This window comes from Archocentrus centrarchus, chromosome 8, assembly GCF_007364275.1.
Source record: "Archocentrus centrarchus isolate MPI-CPG fArcCen1 chromosome 8, fArcCen1, whole genome shotgun sequence".
Lineage (NCBI taxonomy): Eukaryota > Metazoa > Chordata > Actinopteri > Cichliformes > Cichlidae > Archocentrus > Archocentrus centrarchus.
The window spans coordinates 29,243,172-29,264,937 of NC_044353.1; the positions used below are offsets into that span (position 1 = coordinate 29,243,172).

The 21,766-nt window shown below is 39.1% G+C and overlaps 2 protein-coding genes across 2 annotated transcripts in view; one reads left to right on the forward strand and one right to left on the reverse strand.

Moving 5' to 3' along the window:
* Positions 1-313: 313 nt before the first annotated feature.
* cox6a2 (cytochrome c oxidase subunit 6A2) lies at positions 314-2,262 on the reverse strand. The gene is made up of 4 exons (XM_030736173.1): positions 2,123-2,262; positions 1,714-1,780; positions 1,317-1,459; positions 314-1,221 (listed from the first exon to the last, which is right to left on the reverse strand). The coding sequence occupies exons 2-4, from the start codon at positions 1,778-1,780 to the stop codon at positions 1,132-1,134; spliced, it is 300 nt and encodes a 99-aa protein (XP_030592033.1). The 5' UTR covers positions 2,123-2,262; the 3' UTR covers positions 314-1,131.
* A 3,427-nt stretch (positions 2,263-5,689) lies between these two features.
* The window catches only part of LOC115784858 (fibroin heavy chain), a 28,331-nt gene continuing 12,254 nt past the window's right edge, over positions 5,690-21,766 (forward strand). Inside the window, exons 1-13 of the mRNA XM_030736223.1 lie at positions 5,690-5,844; positions 7,304-7,470; positions 9,345-9,445; positions 14,130-14,209; positions 15,616-15,663; positions 16,120-16,146; positions 16,769-16,828; positions 16,921-16,953; positions 17,101-17,175; positions 17,283-17,360; positions 18,805-18,834; positions 19,100-19,141; positions 20,521-21,564. Coding sequence (XP_030592083.1) covers positions 9,435-9,445; positions 14,130-14,209; positions 15,616-15,663; positions 16,120-16,146; positions 16,769-16,828; positions 16,921-16,953; positions 17,101-17,175; positions 17,283-17,360; positions 18,805-18,834; positions 19,100-19,141; positions 20,521-21,564 — 1,528 coding nt within the window. The 5' untranslated portion in view covers positions 5,690-5,844; positions 7,304-7,470; positions 9,345-9,434. The remainder of the gene's footprint in view (positions 5,845-7,303; positions 7,471-9,344; positions 9,446-14,129; positions 14,210-15,615; positions 15,664-16,119; positions 16,147-16,768; positions 16,829-16,920; positions 16,954-17,100; positions 17,176-17,282; positions 17,361-18,804; positions 18,835-19,099; positions 19,142-20,520; positions 21,565-21,766) is intronic.

Sequence of the window (21,766 nt, forward strand, 5' to 3'; positions counted from 1 at the left end):
TTCCATGGATGTGTGCTGTTTTCTTTTAGAAAATTTGATGTTTTTTCATAAAGTACTGTCTAATAGTCAAATTATCCACCATCCAGGCATGCAAACATACCGAATTATAAAAAAATGTATAAATGGGCAATACTTTTTTATATTGTCAAAAGATCAAACCATCAGTCAGCTTGTCACTCGGTATATTTCAGCTGTAGGCTCAAACCCATTTTAAAGATGCATTAGAGTGCAGTCATGCAGTAGCACAGACAGAGCAGCAGGAGAGAGGACGGTTAGAGTTTATTTCCCACCTCAACCAGGAGAAAACAGTAATGTGTATCTATATCAGGACCAAATCAGTTAATGAATGACTTAGACCACTCTATTATATCTACTGAATAGGTAAAACTGTGTTCTTAAAACATTTTTGCCTGATTTTTAATTCCTTTTTCAATGTCTTTAGGGTTTTTATTTGTAGAAAACACTTAACCAGATCAGCTAGGCTAACAAGACATTTACTAAATGAACAGCTGTGGCCAGGCTGGCAGAAACCCTGCATGCTGTATCTTTAAAAACTGGTCTTGCATAAAAGCTTTCAGTTTGGGAAATGGCAGCCAGTAATGTGATGTGGGCTCGAGTAAGTATGAAGCAACATGTCAGTCCAGTGGTCTGGATAGTTCTTGGAAAACAATGCGTCTTTGTGACAAAGTGGAATTTGCGGTTTACATATGATATTTGATGCTTCTCATGGTTTGACAATAGGAAAATATAGATCATTAACAGTCATATTTTCATATTTAAAGCCTGTATATGCTGGATTTTAATGTTTCTGACTTTGGCAACCCTCAGCTGTCACCATGGAAAAACTTAATGCCATCTGCAGTCACACTTGAAATAATTGGCCTATAATAATGAGATGTAAATACGCTTTCATCTCAGCAACACACACATACACACTTATTTTGAGTATTGATTAAATTGAGCAGTACTCTAATTTAAAAAATGAAATAGCACTCATGGTTATACAGCACAAAGTGGTTTTATTCCTGGCCGTCTGCTTGGCCCCTCGGCCGCTATAATTAAGCCAAGTAGACTGCAGACTGGAGGTTGAAGCATGCAGCAGGACAGAGCTGAGAAATATGACTGATCCGCTCAGTGATGAGAGCTCTCGTAGCCTTCGGGGAGAGGATTGGTGTGGGAGTTGTGGAACAGAGTGTGGTTTCCATCTCCCCAGGGAAATTTCTGGAAGGTGACACGTTTTTAGGAGAATGACATTGAAAGAGTAGGTGTTTATAGTTGTAGATGGCTGTTAATTAACACTTGAACCTGAGACTTGCCTTGGTGCGGATGCGCAGATGATGATAAGGCACAAATTCTAGCTGTTCATGTGAGTGCGCCCGAGCCTTCATGTAGGCATTGGCCATGCAGACACCAACGCCAGGAATAGCCAGAACGATGGTCAGCATCTTCCAGGTCTTTGCTGTCCAAAACAACAGAAATACACAAATTAAGCACTTATTAAAGCATGAGGCACCGCAGGAGTAAATCACAGGAGCTGCCTCACTATTGCTCAGTTCCTGTTTATTTGCCAGAGGATGGCTGCCAGCTTTGCAGGCATTACAGTTAATATTCAACTAAAAAGTAAATGTCCCCTCGTTGTAATCTTTCATGGAGGGGCTGGAAATTTGGAGGCTTTGAACCATTATGGTGTTTAGTTATAAAAGACGCGCTGACCTCCTCCTTCTTTGCTTGAATGTGACGCAGCAGCAAGCACTCGACGAGCGGCTAAGGCGGCAGACATCTGCACAGGTGGAACGAGAGGAGTTCAAGAACAACTGCAGATATAAATAATGCACCTTTCACACACCAGTGCACCTAGTAGCACATTGAAGCTGATCATTTGAATTTTCTGTGAAATTTAAGAAGTAAAAATATGCAAAATCTCTATTTTAATATTAAAGAAGCATTCAAATATCAGCTGGAAACAACATACAGTTACATGGTTATTTAAACATGCTTCTTGTGCTCCAGTAGTAACAAACTACAGAGCAGGTTGAGGCAAGGCCTACTACTGTTACTGTATGACCAGAATTATGACAGCCCTGGTCCAGTTAAAATACAGTAAAATCTGGTAAAAACTTACTGTTACTCAGGTAGACAGTGCTCAGTAGTCTGTTTTGTCCTCTTATTTTTATGTTAAATCAGTCCTCCTTCCTCCCTGTTTGTCCTTCAGTCTGTCCTAAAATGAACTCTGCGTCGGACTCCTCCCCATTTCAGTCTGTCACCGGGCCAAGAAACTTTTCTATTTGGGCAAGTGCAAAGGCGGGCTCATATATATGACGGAGGGGATGTGGAGGAGGTGCAGTAGAGGACACTTGACCTGTGTTAAAAAGGCTCAGGGTTTTGATATAAATAGTGTGTTTACTTTCATTTTTTAATTTCCGCCAGAGCACAGCGGTGAAAGTCAGAGAGACACCGGTTCATCTGTGGATCAAAGGCTTAAAGTAGTCTGCAGTTTATTTACAGTCAGTTCACAGCCTTATTCTCCATAGAGATTAGATGAACACTGAGCTGAAATACAGTTGTGGTCAGAAGTTTAGAGACACTCATCATGGGCATGAATGTCATGGTAATTCTGAGCTTTTAATGATTTCTTTGAACTGTTCTTTTTCCAAGGTGGAATGATTGTACAGCACACATCGTTAATGGCTCTAAGAAACAAGAATTGGGTGCACAAGTTTGAATTCATCTATTTAATAACAGTGCTATGAAAAAAATATTTGCCTCCATCCTGAATTCTTAATTTTTTGCATATTTATCACAGTTAAATGTTTCAGATCGTTAGACAAAGATAATACAAAATGCAGATTTTCTAATATTGCTGTTGTGCAAAAACCTCAGCATTTCAGGGACTAAGACCATTAGGTTTCACATGATACTGTTGACCATGCATTTCTAAAATTTTAGCAGGCCGTAAATAGTATGGAGCCAATGAGAATCAACATGAGCCTTCTTTCCACACAAACCCTGATAAATCTCTGCACTAGAATAGCAAGTTTTTTGTGAAGCAGCATCAAGTAAAACTTGTATTTAACAATGCCTAATTGGTAAAAAAAAAAAAAAATCACAGCACCTTCATTAACTGTGTTATGCAACTGCAACATTTAGGTCTATTAACAAAGATGAGAACAATTACAGTCTCATACTGCTATAAAACAGATCCAGGTGCAAGCTGGAAATCACCTGACCTAGCTAATTAGTATTGGCTTGCCATGCTAACAAAGGGCTACTTGTGAATAAAGTTACTATTTGGTGCAGAGATGAGGAACCTTGCAATTGCATTATTTATCCACCAGGTGGTTCCAACTATTCATATGCAACAAACATCAATTTTGAAGCAATTCATAACATAGATTTTTTTTTTTTTTTTAAACTCTGTTACACAAAACCCAAGCGTGCTGGAGCTTCAGAGCTTGAACTGATGGCCGGACATTCTGCTTCAGGATTTTGTGGTAGAGAGAGCAGAATTCATGGTTCCATCAATTACAGCGAGTCATCCATGTCCTGAAGCAGCAAAGCAGCCCCAACCATCACACTACCACCACCACCGTGTTTGACTGTTGGTATGATGTTCTTTTTATGAAATGCTGTGTTAGTTTTACATCAGATGTAATGGGACTCAAGCCTTCCAAAAAGTTCAGCTTTTGTCTCATCAGTCCACAGATCCACAGATATCCACACATCTTAAAGACCACATAGTACCATATCACCCCAATAGAGTACTTTGCTTTTAGACTGCTGGCTTACTTGTGGTTCCTAGGGTATTTAAAAGTAGAAAGAGAGGCAGAGCCTTCAGCTTTCAGGCCCCTGTTCTGTGGAACCAGCTCCCACTTTGGATTCAGGAGACAGACACCTTCTCTGCCTTTAAGATTAGGAAGATTAGGCTTAAAAACTTTCCTTTTTGATCAAACTTATAGTTAGTGCTGGATTAGGTGACCGTGAACCATCCCTAAGTTATGCTGCAATAGGCCTGGGCTGCTGGGGGGTTCCCATAATGCACTGAGTATTTCTGCTTCACGCACCTATTTTCACTCTTTGTGTTTATACACCACTCTGCATTTAATCATTAGTTATTATTAATCTGGTTCTCTTCCGCAGCATGTCTTTTGTCCTGTCTCCCTCCCCTCACCGCTAACTGGTCGCAGCAGATGACTGCCCCTCCCTGGGCCTGGTTCTGCTGGAGGTTTCTTCCTGTTAAAAGGGAGTTTTTCCTTCCCACTGTCACCAAGTGCTGCTCATAGGGGGTCGTTTTGACTGTTGGAGTTTTGTGCTATATAAATAAAATGTAAGAATAAAATTGAAGGCCTCTCAAAGTCCAGCACCCTGAGGCTCTATGAGCAAAAGAAATGGGGAGGATGAGGATTAGTGAGTGTCAGAGTCCAGGAGAGAAAACAGAGCATCCATCAAGAAGATGCCCCCCCAGAAGTGAGCTGCTCCAAGAATGCCTCATTTAGCTGAAGACAGAGCAAGAAGAGAAGGAACTATCATGGAAGACCAAACCTGCATTGGATGTACCACTGACAGATAGAGGAAGTGACTGACATCAAGAAATCCTACCAGTGGCTAGAAAATGCCAGCCTAAAAGACAGCACAGGGGCTCTGATCATGGCAGCACAAGAACAGGCTCTCAACACCAGATCCATAGAGGCAGAAGTAAGAGGGTGAGCAAGATATTTTGTTCACATATATAATTCTGTTCTTTTGGTGTTATTACATTGCTGCCTTTGACATGTAATGACTCAGATGTGCGTTTTTTGTAGAAGCAGACCTGAGAAAACAGCACAAATGTCATCCTAAATCCAAATGTACCCAAACCAGATCTTATATACATACATATACATATAGAGTTTAATTTTGGCCCTAATCTACTTGTAAAACCCTTCATTAATGTGTTAGGTCTTAATTGGTTCATCAGAACTTAAGTATTAAAGGTCAAGAATTGTCATTAGGAGTTGCTGATGAAACGTCCACAGCTTAATAAATCCTCTGAGTCTTCAAAGCTTGCCGTGACACTGAACAACCATTGAGTTGAGCCTCTGATTGAGGATCTGTTAATCAAGCTAATTAATGCCTTCAAAAGCAGGCTATAAAAAGATATTAAGATGCTTTCACTTTGTAATTTCCGCTGTCCAAAATGTCATTAAGAAATGCAGTTAAGGAAGCGGTGTGGAAGTCAAGACAAGATCTTAATGATGAAGAGAACTTTGAGATAAAACTGCACATTTGCTGAAAAGAAAAAAGAAAAAAGCAAAGCAAAAAGCCCATAATGCTGCAAGCCAGGCGTAGGATCTCACACAAGTGGTGGCACACTGATGATTACGCAGAGTCCACGTGGGAGAGTCATCAATAGAAAACCTTAACCTGTGACCTCATCACAAAGGTCAGCTTCTCTAGTCATCACAACAACATCTGGATAAGCCAGAATGGACAGATGGAGTTTAAATCAAGGTCTTTGGCCACAATTAAGAAACATTTGATGAAAAAGAACACCTATTCTGCTGTGAGATGCTTGGCAGCAATGGTACAGAGAAAAAGAATAGACTGTCCACCAGATGGAGTTGTGCTGCTATAAAAAGCAAATTGTCCTTAAACACTCCTTTAAGTCTTCTGTGCTGTTGCTCAGTGGTGGTATACAGTCTCGTTTCAGCACTGGAGGCTCCGTCCTCCTGCTTAGAGTTCATCAGTTTCATTAGAGTTTATTAGACTGCTGGAAGCTTCGTCATGTGTTTGGATTTTGGCTGATTTACCTGCAAACAGCTTGGATGTTGAGTGGTGTTAATTGAGTCTGTTTTACACCTTTGACAGGTAAAATTATCTTTTATTTATTTATTTATTTTTTTTTTTAAATAAAAATATCTCCACAAAAAGGTAGTGTCTCCAGTTTGAATTCTCCCCTCCATGAGTGTTAATTTCACACTCAGTAATAGCTTTGTTGTCTCTGTTTGGACGGCTTCAGGCTGCAGAGCAAACAGCAGCGAGAGCCAGCAGTGATGTCAGCCAGACATGCAAGCATCCTGTCTGAACGTCTAGCACTTGTGTTATTTTGGGCAGAGTTTAGGCGCCATCTCACTGCACACACAGATAGACACAGAGGGTTGCATGTGCTGCAGCTGTGCTGAAGCTCGAGAGGCCAAAACTGCAGTTCCTTCAACCTCAAGAGATGTTATTTAAATCACCCATGGACCTATCAAAACTCCACTTTAATAAATATCTGTAAAGAGGTATTCAAATAGAAACAGAATGTATGCATTATTGAAGTTTATAGATCCAGAAGGGTCTACTGTTGCAGTCATCTTGGCCTCGGCATAACAAAACAGGCCCAAACCAGGATACTAACACCACCCTGGTTCAAATATGGCTTATTCTGGGATGCATTGAAACCAAAGACCTCTAGTTGGTCTCATCCATCCACAAACATGTTCAGATTGCCTTCTTAATTGTTGCTATCCCTATGATATTTAGCAAGGTGCAGAGAAAAGTATTCTTTTTGAAGAATACTCCCCGTGTGAGAGGGGCCTTCACATACATCGCTATGATTGTTGGTCAACCACTCCTGAGGAGGACAGCAATGATCCTGAATTACACAGTCTGTCTGATTGTGGATTGTGGAGTTCAAACTCTCTAGGGATGGTTCTGTAACATTTCTCATCAACAACTCTTCTTCTGATGTTAGAAGTAATTTGCTCATGTCATTGTTCACTTCCTCAAATATGCAAATTTGTAACTGAGCTGTATTTTTTATTTCACTTTCAAATTTGAGGGTCGCACATTTTTTCCCATCACAGATCTGAAATATTAATAATTTCTACCAATAAATATTATAAATCTATTTTATAATATTTGAAATCTAAAAGTCAGGTGTTATTCTGACTGAATTATTTTTACCCACTTATAGGTTTTATTAAAAAAAAATCTCAAAGTGTTCACAAACATTTTTCTGCAGTTCTGTATTTTTCTGGTTTAAAACCATGGAAGTGACTCTAAAGATGTAGAGCTCAGTTTCTCAGCTGGTCCAGAATGAGCTAAAATCCCAACATGAACCAAAAACACTCAATAGTATCACAAAAACAAAACAAAACCCTGGGAGCATGACAGTTTGGCAGATTTTGGTAATGTTCCTCATATTCATTTATATTTTCCTCTACTGCCATCATAAGGTTGATAACTTCAAAGTAGTAATAATGCCATTAGCCGTAACTGCACTAATGGTCAGAATTAGCCAAGTGTCTCTCCAGCATTAAACAGCATCTTTTTCTGTTTGCAGGAGAAAGAACAGCTGCAGCAGAATGAACCAATTCAACAGGTTTTCTGCAGGAGCCCGAGGAAAAGCGCTTTTCAGTACTGTGTGTGGAAACACGGCAGACTAAAAGTGCACAAGACAAACATTTAGAGGGATGTGTAAATAAAAAAATATGAGTAAACATCATAGAGGTAATAGTTTGGCTGACTGAATCCTCTTGTTAATCAGTAGGATTCCACTTATACATGTTTTGCATTTTCACAACAAATGGTTTCAAACCTCCTTGAAACCATTCTGCAAATAAAAAAAAGCCATGCAAACTAAATTCAGGTGTTTTTGACCCTTCCCGACATCCCTTAACACCCACACAGCTCAGTCTGTGGATATTTCCTGCCAAGAGAAAGCCAACTGTTGATTGTATGCAATGCAATAAGTGTGTGTGATGTTGGACTGAAGTGAAGAGAACCCCCGCCAGTCTGTCTCCTCTTTCCCTTGCAAAGCTGTGGGTCTCTTTCTAAGGACTCCTGCGTTCACATGAGAGCGACTCACACCTAAGCTCTTTATTGAATTAAGAACTTCAAGGCTACCATTTGTATCATTAAGCAGGCCAACTCATGAAGTCGCAGGTAGGCAGGCAGAGAATCCAAATCAGGCTTACAAATGATTTTGGACTGGCAATTTTCACCTTTGATTATTGATTATCTTTATGCTGAAAGTATAGAAGTAATAAAATAGGGAATGAGAGATAGAAATGCACCCAAGCATTTCATTGAGGTTAATCAAAATAATTCAAAGTTGAATGCAGCTCACCACTGGAGTTGTATGTAATGGTGATCTATCCCTTTTTCTGACCTGCGGGTGTCTCTGTGCCGAGTTATAAAAGCAGGTAATAAATGTTGATAAAGACAAATGATAGCTTAAGCTTCAGGGTTCTGCTACTGTAGAAGAAACTGAAAGTGTGGAAACACTGCTGGAGAAAGACCAGCTGTTGAATTATTTGGATGAAAGAAGAAACAAACATTAGGTAGCAACTGAACAAGTAAACATACATTTACAGTTCACAATAATTTAAAAGATTAATTAAGAAAAAACAACACTGACATGATTTGCTTTGATTGATTTGCTTTGGATTTAATCAGTAATATTTTATTTTATTTTATTTTATTCACCACCACTACTAGAAAATGTGTTTTGGCAAATTGCAAATCGGATAAAAAATATTGACAATGGGTCAGTAAAGTTCCTCCAGGTAAAATCCTTTGTTCGGTCTGAAAACAGCAGATCTTTCATTGATGCCTCGCCTTTAACAAGACACTGTATTCTTCTTCTTCTGTTTCCATCTCCTGCTGTCCTTTGCATCTTTCTTTGTCAGTCCAACCACCTGCACGCTCCCTCTCATCCCATCTGTAGTTTGTTTTCCTCTTGCCTTGTAGCTCCATCTTTAACATCCTTCTCCCAGTATATCCTGTATCTCTTCTCTGCATATGTTCATACCTACTCAGTCGCACCTCTCTTACTTTATCCCTGAACTCAGGCTGGACAGTTGGCACTCATTCCTAATCCTTTCTATTCTTGTCGCTCCCAATGCAACTCTCAGCAGTCTTGCATTTAATTAAAACTGAAGGCTTAAATGTGAGCGTTCTGATTTGGGGATGGGCGACTTGCTTTCAGTGTGTACCCACAGTTTAATATTATTGTCCCAGTTTCTGGTTGCATAATTCTTCTTTGTAGGCCTTTAGATAATGAAAAAATACAAGCAAAGACTTTGTTTTTTGTGTGTGAAACTCCAAGAGTGAATATGGAATGCAGTCCTCTTAGATTCATACAATTTTATTATGTTTTCCTATTTTAATCATAACTTTGATCAGCACCTAACACGGTTGCTTTATACTGTGCAAAGTACAACAACTGAGGTCTAATATGAGCTAATCTGCTGAGGGGAAATACAGTGCAACCTTTCTCTTATGGGATGAATATGACTGAGACAGGATTGTAGAGTGACTGGATGCTGACATTTGAGCAAACCATGAGAAGCCAGAATTAACCATCAATATTGTCCCGCTAGGACTGAGACAGCAGGGGATTCAGAGTGATGTGAGCAGTGTTTCTTCACAGTGGAAACTTCCATACAACACCCATCACATCAGCAGGTCCCATGTGGACAGAGTGAGTGGAAGGAAAGTTTGTGTGTCTATTATCTGCTGTGTGGATGTTTTCCTACAGTCGGACATAACATGCACACTTACAGCATGAACCATGCAGGTTTTACTATATAAGACTTGCTCAAGGTACATTTTAATTTCACCTACAAGTGGAAATGTCGATGCTAGTAGTCAGTTTTACCTTTTGAGAACCAGCCACATTTTGACAGCCTTGACAACTAAATATTAAATGGCATTATGTAGTAAATTTTGCAGTAATTTACAATAATAACTATTGTTATGTTTCCTGTGATTACCCTCTCACTGACAACAGTGGCTCCAAATCTAGACGTAATAGGTTTGTGGCAGTAAGCCAGTTCCAGCTTTTTTGGCTTTAACATCAAACTAGTTTTGGTGGAAATGTGCCGAAACCGAGCTAGATTAAGGTCAGTTTCCTGATACCTAACAACTTCCTGTCCCCAAACACTTATTTTGAAAAAGTGTGGGAGCTGTATTCCATCATAGACTCACTGATTGAATACATTTTGTGAATGCAATGGGCAGTTTTGGCCCTCCACAATCACTGACCAAACTTTTAACTGAGACACCAGCACAGTCATTCTGTAGGTCTTTGTGTTCTTCTCTTCATGCTACATTGAGCTGAACACTAATATTAAGGAGGTGGCCCACAGTGCTTCACAAGCTGAATGAAGAAGAGCATAAAACCTCCAATAAACAGTGCTGTTCCAAACTGCCATAGCTAAAGTCTATGAAGAGTAAATATACTTCACCAAGGCAAAGGTGTTCATTTCACAAGTATGAGTCATGAAACAGTTAAAGACATCAAATTCAGCTAAGGGGTACACGCTACGTAGACAACCCTTCTGATGATTGATACAGACTTTATTAACCAGGTTAAATAATTGTATGTTTGTATTTACACGTAAAACCACCAAGTTGTGTATCTAATTGGCTGTAATTGTAAAGACTTAATGTCAGAAGTGACTTTAATCTTGTTCAGGTGTTTTTGACTGCATGTGCTCATGCTCCATTGTGTCCCAATCTGTGCTCATGTTTGGTTTCATAGAGAAAATGGAGCAGTGGAGAATACTGGAACAGCAACTGCTTTCCTAAATGCTATGTGACTGCATTTTATTGGGGAACATGTGTCATACGTGCATTTTAATTGCAGCAAATAGTGAAATGGAGACCAAAATTATAACTTTGGGTCTTATAGTGATAGAAGATTGCTGTTTTCATCTGCAGGCAGAGCAGGCATCTATGGCATCAAAAGACGGCATTGATTAAAGTGAAGATTATTTCCTGTTGTGGACACAGACATGGGCAGCTACAGACACAAGTCTTTTTAAAGTCCGCCTGAAGGGCGCATGTGTAGTTGCTGCCTTGTAATATAATGTTTCTGTGGATGTCTGCACGGAGCCTCGCTCTTATTGTCAGATGACGAAAGTTACACCACTTGGACCAGAGTGGATCGTAGCAGACTTGCAGAAACTGTAAGACGCCCACAAGTCATAAAGAGTCTGTAAAAGAGGATTATGGCGGAGGAGGGTGGGGGTTGCAAAGCAGCTTGTAGAGGCATCAGCAAAAGTCAGTAGGCTAAAGTGACTTAAGTAATGGACCCTGTATGGGATTTGCCTAATGGGTGTGTAATAGGATATCAGCTGATCGACCATAATTAAGATAAGACAAATAAAATAAAATGAGTCCTGAATTCAAATCTCAACCAAAGTAGCAACCATTAAAAAGCCAATTGTACAGGCCACTCTTACTTTAGAGATTTTCTTTCTCCTCTTTTGTCCATTAAGAACACATGAGGACAACACATGGGACATTATATGTATATACTGGGGAGCACAGTGTTTTACAGACCACATTGAAAATGCCGTCCAGATGTGTCTCTCCCAACTGAAGTTATATTACTCTTCTCTCAGTTAATGAGCCAAAGCACTTTGCACCACTCGCTCTTCTTTTCAAAGCCTTGACTTCTCCTTGTGATAAACTCATGCTCTTTATAAATGCATTGTTTTAAAGGCACCTCTCAACTATGTAGACAGATAAATATTTGGAGGTGAATCATGGATGAATGAGTCATGAGTCAGACGTGGCTTATGTTATTGTCTTATGCTCGGTACCACCAGGGGAGACGATGTGGTGGTCTGCACATGTGACTTCAGTTTTCCTCCTGTGGCATCTTTTAAAGCAAAACCATCACATGAGGTTCTTCAGTCCAGTCAGATGTTTGCATTGAGTGCTGCCGTGCCTGAGGTTAAGACATAAACTTAAACATTACATTAAAAAAGAAAAAGGCCATCATGCAAGGGACCTCACACACTATATATGATCCCGAGCTTGGCGTTGATATTGCCATGGGTTAATGCTTCTTGTGCACAGTCTCAACAGACTGTAGCAGCACACGCTGCTGTCTATGTTGTCCCAGCGATGGCAGCTGACAGCCTGTTTTAAGCGATTACAATGCTCTTTTGTAGAAGACTACTTAAAATTATACTTTAATTGAGGTTAATTTACAGCAGTACAGTGTGCACACAAATATAATAATGTTGTCATATGTTAACACTGCAATTTCAAGTTTCTTTTTTTAACCAGGATATTTAAACTAGAGGAACAGATTCTGCGTGTGTGCTCCTTTTTCCCTCTTTTTATTAGGAGGTGCAGTATTTGTTCTATAATAACTGACACACTGTTCGACAGTATTTGGCCCAGCTGCGTTTGTGTGGAAAAGGAATGACTTCAGATGTGTCATAATTATCTGGAAATCTTCACTTTCATATATAAATGTTTTCCAGAACAACTGTGCTGTATTTCATTTCAGGCACAAACTACATCTGAATGGTCGCGTGTGTAAGCTATCAGCTTTTTTTCATAGCTGTTCCTCACACATTATGGTGAAAAGTCATTATGGTGAAAACACTGTTTTATGTGTTTCACTGGCCTTCTTCTGAGGTGTTTTGAAAAGCATCCAAACAAAAAGGCATCACCAGCTGGTTTTGGGAGCCTGTTTCCTGGACCTTAGAGCCCAAGAGAGTGGTGGAGAAGGTGCAGAATCAGAGATAGTGAGATTATGAAGCATCCCACCTCCTCAGGCCAATAGACTACAGCCTCGGTATCCTGCAATTGGCAGAGAGGATCCAAATGAAGGACAAAGAGGCAGGTTAAAAAAGAAGGGTGAGCCTTTATATGGTAAAACCGGAGATGAACAAAGAAAAGAAACAACAGCAGAACAAATGCGAAGTACACAGGTGGACTGACAGAAGGAGAAGACCATACACAGAATGGACACGGGAATAGGCAGTCACAAAGGAGGGAAATCAAAGGAAACAAAAACACCTCAGATGCACAAAGAACCACATTAACAAAACAAAACAAAATGAGAAGGAAGGAAGACAAAGAAATGGAAGCAAAGATGAGAAAATATGGAAGCATGTCAATAAAGAAAACAGGACAGCGTATGTGTTCAGGGAAACGCAGTAAAACAAATTCTGTCCGCTCTGCTGTGCACAGCCTGGCTTGGCATATAATGCCCTATATATTTGCATATATTACACACACACACACACACACACACACACACACACACACACACACACACACACACACACACACACACACACACACACACACACAAAAGAAAAGCAAACAGACAAAAAACCAAAACAAAAACAGGTTTAATTTTCAGGCCATGGCGGCAGGAAAAACATCTCAAAAGGGCAAATAGGAAAAATTCAGAAATGCAGAGAGCCAGCAGGAGAAAATAAGAGGCATGCAAGACACAAACTAAGAAGGGAAGAGTAACAAAGAATCGGTGAACTTAATCAGACGCCAAAGAAGGTGGCAAAAGAACAAATAAGGGAAATAAAACAGTCAAAAATTGTGTGAGGATTTAGGCATCAAAATAAAACATAAAGTAAGCTTAAAGAAGGACATGGCACAAACTTGAATAGAGAGAGACCCACACAGAGGGGACCACTGAAAAAAACAACAAAATAACAACTAAGGGTACTGAAAATCCAAGAATCAATATCCAACCTCACAAAAGAAGAAGAAGAAGAAGAAAACAAGGATAATAACAATAAAACCACAGATATTAAAAAGAACATGACAATATTGAGGACTTATACTCCTAAGATTGTCTTTTTAGAATAACCTTATTGCACCACATTGGATTACATCATGCTTTTCATTATTAGTGCAAATGTGTGAGAGATCACTGACTCTTTGGCTCCTTGTGCAAGTTTACAGTAAAAACAGCAGAAAAGTCAGACAGGGTGTTGCCCCTTCAGTCAGAAACAGTTTTTTTTTTTTGCTCGCCTTTATAGACACACTATGTCAGAAAATATTTGATTTTCACTCAGAAAACCAGCCATAGATAGGTGGTGGTAAGTGGGAAAAATCTAAAGGCACAAGTTAGACAATGTATACATTGTCTAACTTGTGTGTGTGTGTGTGTGTGTTTGCGCACACGCACAAATGTGTACATTCTCAAGTAAAGGAAATGGAGCAAAATGGGCCTTTGGCTTTGCCCATTTAGACCGATATGTGTGTTCGGAGGGCAGGACTGTGGGAGTGTATAAAAGCATATAAAAGCGGCTGTGGTGCTTTAAGCTGCAGTTTTGCACCCGTCTTTCTGTAAATCTGTTGCTTCTCTTTAAGTGCTGCTGGTTTTTGCACAGTCCCTCGTCCATCATGCTGGTTCGAGCTCTGCTCCAGACTTCGCTGGTTCTCTGGCTGGCTCAGCAATCTCTGCAAGGCGGTAAGAAACCCTCAGGACAGAGTGCAAGTTTTAACGCTTTAAGAACTATTTTTCTTTTTTTACAATAAAGTTTATAGATTTGTATGGATTTAGATCCATCAGCTTCAATGCAAAAAATCCAAATTTATGTCTTAATTATTGGCTTTGCTGCTTTAAAAAAACAAAAATCACCCCATTCCTTTTAATTTCTCAGTATTTCTTGCAAATAAGTGTTATGCATAAGAATTGCAAAAAGATCAGGCTTACCTAGTGTGACTGATCCAAATTGAACTGTTATAATTCAACTTTGTGAAAGAAATGATTGAATTTAGTTGGAAGAAAAGAAAAAAAATGCTGTACAAACATGCATGCAATTAAATTATTTTTGTCCATAGCTGTCAGGATAAGTTTTATCTTTAGCTGACAAAATAATTAGATCAAAGATTGTATTGTACTTTGGTCCAAGTTAGGCTCCTGATGGATTGGCATCTTTTGTGAGTCCCTGTTACTCACTTGTTAAATATCATGTCTATGAGACTGAGGGAGGAATGTATGGACTTTGGGCTCCAACAGCAGAGTCACTGCCAAGTTGCTTTGGTTCATATGATCTAATTTCACTGATTCAAAGGATGCAATGAAAAGGTGGCAGAGGCAGGTAAAATGTCGCATCCAATTGTGAGAAGAACCAACAGGCTCCACACAGGTGCTGCATTTTTATCTCATCCTCTGGTCCCATCAAATGATATCTATTTGTCTGGCACCTTGCAGTCCAATCAGGTTCAACTAGTCATGAAATCTTCATCTGACATCTGAACTGCAGTTCTCACAAGTTTGACGTCATCTGTTGAGTCTCTATCCCAGTGAGAGTATCAGCATAAAATCCAGCCATCATGTTTAAATTATCTGCATTTTTTAATCATTTGCATACAATGAATTAGGGGTTTGAAAATAAATGCAGAAACCATGATATTTAAAGGTGAAATATCAACATCTTGTCAATAATGCACATAATGTATTAAGTAATCGCTCTTTTTTGCATATTTTTGTACAGATATGGCTGCAGACTCTCACCACCTTCATGCTCTTTTATTTTGAGTAGCTGAATTAGAATTATAGATTTAATTAATTCTTAATTATGATGACTAACAGCATTATTGCTAATATTGCAGTTTTACACAAAAGTATTCTGTAGGTACCGCAGTGATATTGTTATCATGATTTAGTGAAACTCTGATATTGTGAAAGCCCTGTATTGGATACAGGGTCAGGATATTGGTACTCTACTCTGTATAGCAGGTATATCTGTGTAATTAGTATTTAATGCAGTTATATTTTTTCTTTGACCAGCAGTATAGTTTGAGTGTTTGATAGGCTGTAAGGATGGTAAGTATGAAAAACAAAATGTTAACATGTTTTCAATGTTTCAGGAGTTAACCCTCAAAGTGTATCCTGGGGGAGAGTGCTTCCAGCCAGAGGTATTTCATTATACTTATAAAATGTTTATGGTTAGATCAGTGTTTTACCTTAATAATCATAGACTGAATATAAAAGATGGACATAGGCATTGTGACATCACTCAGTGGTTATGGAATCCACGTTTCAAAGCCCCACCATTAGCGTGTTGGCTGCTGGGATGTTAGTTTTTTAGAGCTAGAAGTGACCATGTTTGGAAGAGCGGGTGGAGTGCTGATTTAGCTGAGGCCCATCAGACAGCTACTTATCATTGGGCACCACAGCCCTACCTCCAGCATCCAGCTGGATGATTTATAAAAAGTTCACATCACTCTGTTACAAAGGGGGAAACTATCAGCCGTGACTGAAACTATTTTTCATACCAGGTCAAATAAACTGTTTCTTTAAACTGTCAAATTTGGTCCCATGCCTTTAACTGTTTCTCAGTTGTGTGTCTGTTTTTGTTTTATTTTGTTGAGGTGTGGGCATTGGAGTTAAACCTGGAGGTAAGTCTTTCAAATGGTGTACATTAAATAGCTGGCACACAGTGCAACACAGATTAGCAACATTCTGGCTGATTTATGTTTGGGGATGCACAAATGTCCACATTGTATTTGCACACATTATTTAAATACATATCTGTCTACAAATTGTCACATGTCAGAATATATCAAAATTATTTATGCTACTTAGTGCTTCAGAGGGGCATTTATCCCATGAGTGACGAGAGCTGCTAAATCATGGCAAAAGTCATAATAACAGTTATTTTGGTCAAAATTTCAGTTAACATGATTACTCACTGACTTTGTGAACAACATGCACTGGGTGATATTAAAAAATTATAACATATAATTGCCTTTAAATGTATATAATCATGATGATTTTAATAATGGTTATAATAATGATCAATGGTAAATGGACTAGTTCTTATATAGTGCTTTTCTACTCTGTCTGAGCACTCAAAGCGCTTGATTATCAATGATGATCAATAACCCAAAACAAAATAATACACTCCTGTACAAATGCTGAAAGCACTGCCGTGACCTACTGAAAATTCTTAAACATATATTCAGTATTTTGTTAAACATATAAAGTCAAAAGTGTAAAATAATTGATGTTTCTTCTCAGTTACTGGTGCACTTGGAGCACTGGGGAGCCGATATGGCAACAAAGCAATGAAGACTGGAAGTAGGTTTGATCCACCTAATCTTCTGTCAGCAGCATTCTCTTTAACTTCAGAGAAGTGATATTTATATGTTTATCTTTTTTTAATGTTTCAGTTGGACGTTATTCTGGGGCTCAGCTTGGTGCTGGTGAGCAAATCAAACCTGCAAAAACAATCTCTAGTGTTGACATTATAATGAAATTAGTTGGGATGTAGTAATGCACAGAGTTTGTTTAAAATCTGAATGAACATTCAAAGAAAGTGAATAGTTTTCTTATCTTTATTGTGCCCACAGGAGGTTATAGGTCGCTTGGATTAGGGGGAAGAGCAGGTCTAAAGCAAGGTGGATATGGAAACCAGGGAGCCTATGGTACACTGTTAAACTTTTTTTTTTTTCTCTTGGATTTGGTCAGTCTAGATCATTAAATTAATATCAGTTTATTGGAAATGTACGATTAATCTTTCTTGTGATTTTAGGTGCTAGTCTGGGCACAGGAATGGGGCTGGGGGCTGGACTTACAAATGGACTGGGACTGGGCCAGGCAGGAAAACGTGGTAAGACTTATATAAAAAGAAGGACTTCAAGTAGCAGTGGATACTTTGTATAGAATTTGGCAGTGAATAAAAATGTTTAATATGTGTAGAATCATATTTGACCCTGAAAAGCAAAAATAAAAAGTCACCAGAAGGATATGGGATTCTTGCAAGTTGTTAAAAAGTTGGCAAAAAACTAAAATTAAAATGAAAAAAAAAAGAAAAAAAAAGGAGCTGTTAAAATTTTGTATATTAGCCTAAAATTTTTTGCAGGTATTAAATTTGCAGGCGGTGTTTTTGGTTGACAATGATTTTTTTTTAAGTCACTGGCTCCAATTTTAATGTCAGCATTTTCGTCCTTTGTTATTACACATTTATTCATTCACATTATAGTTGTATAGCTTGTTTATAAAAGTCAGGGCACATAACACATTTTTATTAATTGAGGTCTTTAAAGGGTCTTAAAAAATTATTTTAATTTTTGAAATGGTGAAAGAACGCAGAGGACAGCCCTCTAGTTTAGCTATTTATTTAGGCCTTTACGTGTATGAAAATATCAATATAGGCAGCTATGAGTGAATGTTAGTGGCATCCAGACCCACTGAACACATTTTTATAACATAAAAACTTGATTTAAAAAAAAAATCTCTTCTTAACATTCCTACACTCACACTTAAAAATGCTGAGTTACTGGTATTTAAATGTCTTTATAAAATGTCAGATATATGGATACATAACCAGACCACTCTGAACACTCGGTTTTCTCACTCTTAATGCTGTCTAATGACAGTGAGACTGGAGATCCCTAATATGATTATCTCAGACATGTAGCTGTTAGCACTAAAGCCCCACTCACCTGCTGTTTATGAGAGGCAGCCAATCAGAAGAATGCTGGCTTAAAAAGCTTGTTTCAGCCAGTGAGCAAACTGAGGGGCTGCACCAAGGCCCAGCATAATTTTTGCATAATCACATTATTAATGCAGCCTGTTGTTTGTTTGTTTTTTTTTTTTCTCTTTATCTACAATGATTACCTCAAGCTTTTCCAGAAGTGCTACAGATATTAAGTCATGTTCTCAAGGGCTTTTAACTTCCCAATGTGGTGTGGTGCAAGATTGGAGTTATTTTTAGTTGTGTTCACACCTAGCAGCAGAAAGCCTGGCAGCTTATGTTGCATGCAAATCTTGGCAGAATACCAAGAAGGCTAAGATGCAACGAGATTTATGAAAGGTTGAACTGCTACAACTCACCCCATATTTTTACATCTTTGATAAGAAGTATCTGTGAAGCCTTGCACAGTATCTTCCTGCTTATGAATCTCTGTCAGCAATTTTACTCTGAGCCAACAAGTATTCACTACTATCAAATATTGTACAGCAAGTACCAGGATGAATCTAGCAGACAGTTGCTATCAGTTGCAGGGATCTTTGTAAATAAATATTAACTCTCTGTTTTTGTGACTTTCCAGCTTATGGTGCTGGCCTGGGCACATATCCAGGTAAATAATAAGAATATATTTCCTTGTGCTGTATGCATAAATGAGAGTATTTTCAGTGATTTACACTCACTGCTTGTTTGTTTGATAAATCTGCGCTAAGTGGGACCCTGACAATGTGTCAGTGAACATGATTTATTGGGCAGATTGCATCTCAGCTAATGGATTATGTGTCCTTGTGGTATTGAGAGAAACCCAGGGCATTAGTGATATAACCCCAGTCCTTGATTTATTTAAATATGAGTTGGTCTCTTTATGTCCTTGCCAGGATACGGATCTTTAGGAGGCATTGGCTATCCTGCACGACCAGGTGAGTGAGGTCCCGTTCGTTTAGCACTGAACTGAATGCTTTAGTCCTGTTGCTCTTGCCACAAACCCCATGCTAAGGCTTGATGCAGAGGCATGTATAAACATCAAGCTTATCAGGCTGATCAGAAAGATCAGAGATTGTTTCTCACAAACTGTCTTGCTAAGACATGCCCACATCTTTGATGTAACCACTTTGCAGAGGTTGTGTCTTTGCCAAAAAGAAAAAAAAAAGAACTCTCTGTTACATGCTGGCCTGTGTTGCTGTTGGTCTCCCTTGTGAGTCATGTTTAGTAAAACCAGTGACATTTGCTTTATGGGTTTTACCTGGGCATGTGTCCAAGGAGAAACTGAGTAAAATCTGTGGTATTTTTTTGTGTCTGTCTGTTTCCGTCTCTGTTGTCTTGTGATTCACTGATATTGAGTTCATATTTTTATTTGTCTATCAGTGTTTCATCTATGCTGCATGTTGCATGACTTCCTGGCTCTTTCAGCCTCATCTACAATCTGTAAGTGATTGAGAGTGAACATATGCGCGATCGTTGAGGCAGGCAACTCGAAGTGCGCTGCATTATACATGCCAACGTGCCTCAGTCTCCTCTTGCCACATACCAAACATATCTTCCTAATTTAGCTATTTAAACAGCAATATTTCCCATCTCCCCCTTTGATGTGTCAGTGCCATAGCATAAAAGGTAGATACAACCATTGTAATGTCACCCACTGGTTACTGGCTTCACGTTTCATACCCAGAAGCCGCACTCTTCTTTTCTGCTATTTTTCCAAACAAATTAAGAAATTATTCACACTCATAATTCATTAGTTTTTTTGCCTGTGAGATATAATTTGGTGACACTGGTTCTGGTTCATAGTAACTGTATTATAGTGTCTGCAGTATAAACAGCTATTATGAGTAAAACCTCACTGTATGAATCAGAGATATTTTAGTCCCTTGGGAAATGTTTTTCACTTTTATAGCTTTTGCTGTGGACTGTAGACTTCTGCTCTGGAGCTCCCTCAGCTTAGATCATCAATTTTCTGTCACACACAGATGCTGTGTGAGTCAGGGCATCCTTTTGTCTTGTGCTTGTGCTGCTGTTTTTATGACATTTCAGATTTTGTGACGGAAACAATGTGCTGTCATGTCATATTTTATGTGCCATTACTCTGAATGAATGAGCAGTGCTCTGTGTTTGCATCTGAAGTGTCAGTTTTGTGGATGTTCCCATTTATATTAGAAACTTCAAAGCAAGACTTGAATGAAAATACACAACAGCATCATTTTGCCACTGGCTACTACAGTGTGCTGTTGGACCTCAAAGAAACACTGTTGTCTCTAAGCCAAGAAGAAGTTGTGAATGCATGATGATATCTCTCTGCTAGGTGTGCCTGCAGAACATTTGGTTGGACCTGAGATGGCCAGTCAGGGCCAAGCTGTTCAAGATCTTAACCGAGAAAAGAGCAGAGGTCTAGACTTGTATGGAAAACAGGACAGAATGCACGGACCTGAAATGCCAGACATGAGGAGCAGCAATATAAATGGTCCCATTGCACCTGAACTGCATGCAGGAAGAGAGGTCAAAAGGCTTGATCCAACAGTTCAGCCATCAAGTCTTAGACACAGAGCACCTCTTGATGAACGGAGTAAAATTCTTGAGCTGGGTGCAGATCACGGAGAAAGTAGTCACCTTGCAATAACCAAAAGAAAGGTTGCTCCAAGTCATGAAGCCACTCTGGAAGCTAGAAATCTGAGAAGACAACTGCCTGTTGAAAAAGACAACATCCAAAGTCTGGGTTCTTCATCTCAGATACACAGTAACCAAGACTTCGATTCATCCAATCAACAAAATCAGAGAGTTGAAAACTGTGGATTCCCTATTAATTTCTCTGATGTTCTGAAAATCAATCGCTTTGAACTTTTAGATTCAGAAATCCAAAGTTCAGTGCCTCAGCTGCGTGTCGATGAAGAAGGTAGACATGTTGGTACTTCACAAACACAAAGAGAAAAAACCTCTCGACTACCTGTTCTAGAAGCTGAAAATTTAAGAGCACATGTTCACTCTACTCCAGGGAATCAGAGAATAAGAGAATATTTCGCTGCTGTGCAAGATAGGCAGGGCATCAAAGGACTTGTGGCTAAAAACACAAACAGAATTAGAATCCGTGGAACTGTTATGGTACAACAACGTAGACATAGTGCTACCAATCTTCAAGTACAAGGAGGAGGGCACGATGGAGCAGGGATCCCAGGTGCTAGTGGAACCCAAAGTGTAGGCGTTGCCTCAAATAGAGCAGATGGTCAGGAAGCTCCAGGCTTTATTGGAGATGGTCAGAGTGCTAAACAGCTTTCCCAAAATGAATATGAGATCAAAAAGTCAAAAGCCCCCAATATCCCAGGGCAGACTGGGAGGAATGCCCAGACATCAAGTAAGAACAATGCTTTTTCACCATCTAAATGTCTTTTCTGATTCATATTTGTCTGTTTGCCATTTCTGCATCCATTCTTTAGATTCAATCTTGAGATTTTTGAGAAAGAAGTTATATTTCTGAGACTGACATTGAGATTGCTGCTTGTATATTCTGTATTTTTCCCCATATCTTTAAAAGTAGACTTTAGTTTCCTCTACTA

What these genes read in the sequence shown, in the direction of transcription:
- cox6a2 (XM_030736173.1), bottom strand. Translation starts at nt 1,780, where the DNA reads ATGTCTGCCGCCTTAGCCGCTCGTCGAGTGCTTGCTGCTGCGTCACAT. An exon ending in TTCAAGCAAAGAAGGAGGAG is followed by an intron (nt 1,460 to 1,713) that starts GTCAGCGCGTCT and finishes TGTTTTGGACAG; the next exon opens with CAAAGACCTGGAAGATGCTG. An exon ending in ATCTGCGCATCCGCACCAAG is followed by an intron (nt 1,222 to 1,316) that starts GCAAGTCTCAGG and finishes GTCACCTTCCAG; the next exon opens with AAATTTCCCTGGGGAGATGG.